At 25.5% G+C, this 2,162-nt stretch overlaps 2 protein-coding genes across 2 annotated transcripts in view; one reads left to right on the plus strand and one right to left on the minus strand.

Annotated features, from left to right (window-relative positions):
• Nucleotides 1-391, minus strand: part of Phum_PHUM098200 (zinc finger protein DHHC domain containing protein, putative) — a gene marked incomplete at both ends in the record, with an annotated part of 5,075 nt that extends 4,684 nt beyond the window's left edge. The window contains one exon of the mRNA XM_002423906.1: nucleotides 300-391. Coding sequence (XP_002423951.1) covers nucleotides 300-391 — 92 coding nt within the window. The remainder of the gene's footprint in view (nucleotides 1-299) is intronic.
• Nucleotides 392-849: 458 nt separating this feature from the next.
• Phum_PHUM098310 (MORN repeat-containing protein, putative) lies at nucleotides 850-1,755 on the plus strand (the record flags this gene model as incomplete). The annotated part of the gene is made up of 3 exons (XM_002423907.1): nucleotides 850-1,149; nucleotides 1,211-1,370; nucleotides 1,463-1,755. 3 exons carry the CDS (start codon nucleotides 850-852, stop codon nucleotides 1,753-1,755), a joined length of 753 nt encoding a protein of 250 aa, XP_002423952.1.
• Between the last annotated feature and the right edge of the window lie 407 nt (nucleotides 1,756-2,162).

Here is a 2,162-nt window from a genome sequence, read left to right on the forward strand (position 1 = left end):
GACAAATATGTAGTAATAATAAATAATACAAAGACATTAAAATGAAATAAATGGTAAAAAATTAAAATTATATTAAACAAGCCTTTGAAATTTATTTTATGAATTTGAGAACCGCAATACAAAAATTTGCAGAATGTATTAAAATAAATATTTTTTGAAATGTATTGAAAGAGAATTTTGAATGTTTAATTTTTTCATTAGAAAAATACGATTTTTTACAAATAAAAAGTAAAATAAAAACTTATAACATTTCAAAATCGGAAATAATGATTCACTGAGAATAGTATAGTGATACTCACGGAAAAAAGAAAAATAAAGTTGTAGTACCCAGTAAAATACCCCAAGCGACAGCAGCTGGTAAATATCTTGTTTTGACATTACATTTCGGCATTCTGATAATGACAAGCCACTAAAAAGTAATCAAAACTCGGAATCTGTTAAGAAATCAACATGGCCGAATTTTTAAAAAGCAACACTGAACTTGAAATATTCCGGTCACAAAAAAACAATATATCCCATTTCGAAGTGCAAAAATTAATACAACTGCAAAACATTTTTAAAAAAACCAATAAGAAATCTTTTCACTTAAATATATTTTTTATCACTTTTAATAACATGACACCCTGTTTTTATAAATAAATAATCTTTAAACGAACTCATGAGAGTACAAAATTGTACAAGATTTTCTTAATCTACAAAACTAGGGCCCTGAAAATTGTTATGTTGGTACGCTGTAATAAACTTGTACATTTTGGCAATTAATTGAATATTTTCATGTTTAAATAAAAAAGAAACAAATTTTATTTTATGTTTTGGCAATCTTTTTTTTTTTAAAATAATTTTATTAGAATGCCTTTCCTTCATTGTTCGAAAAAAATTATCACTAGATCTCAGTTAATTGAAGAAAAATCTAGCCGAAACGGTTGGAGATGTAAAATATTTCGTCCCACGGGGGGGTATTATAAAGGAAATTGGAAACGAAATAAACATTGCGGAAAAGGTGTACAATTTTTACCATCTGGTTTTCAGTATGAAGGAGACTGGATAAATAACAATAAACATGGTTTTGGCGTTTTAAGTAAATACAATAGTTACGATAAAATATTTAACCTTGTTTATATCGGGGATTATCAGAAAAACCAAAAGCATGTAAGTTGCGATTAAATTTTTGTCTAACTTAAATGTAAACTTTTTAAAATACAAGATTTAGGGACGTGGTATTCATCACTATGATGACGGTACTTTATATGAGGGAGAATTTAAATATAATAAAAGACACGGGTTCGGAAAGTGCTGGTATGGCGATGGTTCCTATTATGAGGGTTATTGGCGTAGAGATTTACAAGATGATTATGGATTTTTTGTAGAGGGTACATTCAAAATTTTACTGATTGTATAGATTTTGCTAGCAAATTTTTATAAAATAATATTATAATAGTTAATGGGAACCGTTATGAGGGAGAATGGTCTCAGGGTAAAAAAGATGGCTATGGTGAATATTATCATTTGTCTACTGGACAAAAGCAAACAGGTTATTGGGAAAACAATATATGTATTACTAGTTTGATGGAAGACATTAAATACCGCCAGTCAGTCATTTACCCTACTCCTTATTTCATTCCAAAATGTGAATTATACTCAAAAGTTCCAGTTTTATTATCACTTCAAAGAGCATATGAAATTATAGAAGATCATCATAAAAATTGTATTTATCACACAACATGCCATAAAGATAAATTGGAGTGTATTAGGTAAATATTCCACCTATAAAAAAATACAATTTTTTTAAATTTTACTCTTTCAAAAACAACCAAACCACTTATAAAAAAACATTTAATTATTATTTATTTAATATTTTTTTGTTTAGGCCTACCTTATTCGTTACTCCTCCTCCAAGTGAAACATGCGATTAATTTTTAAAATTATCAATACAAACAAAAAACAAAAACTAAGAAAAATCAAAACTTTCCTTTTAAAATATTTAATTAAATTCACTATTTAACAAAATTATAAGTAAAACAAAAATTTTATTTATTAAACAATAAATTAATTGATGATTTGAAAAATAATTTTTTATATTTTTTTTCTTCTTAAAAAAAAAAACAAATTAATTTTAAACAATAAATTAGTAATGATAATAATAATAATAATAATCTAAATAA

This window comes from Pediculus humanus, genomic scaffold (genome assembly GCF_000006295.1).
Source record: "Pediculus humanus corporis 1103172107449 genomic scaffold, whole genome shotgun sequence".
Classification (NCBI taxonomy): Eukaryota; Metazoa; Arthropoda; class Insecta; order Psocodea; family Pediculidae; genus Pediculus; species Pediculus humanus.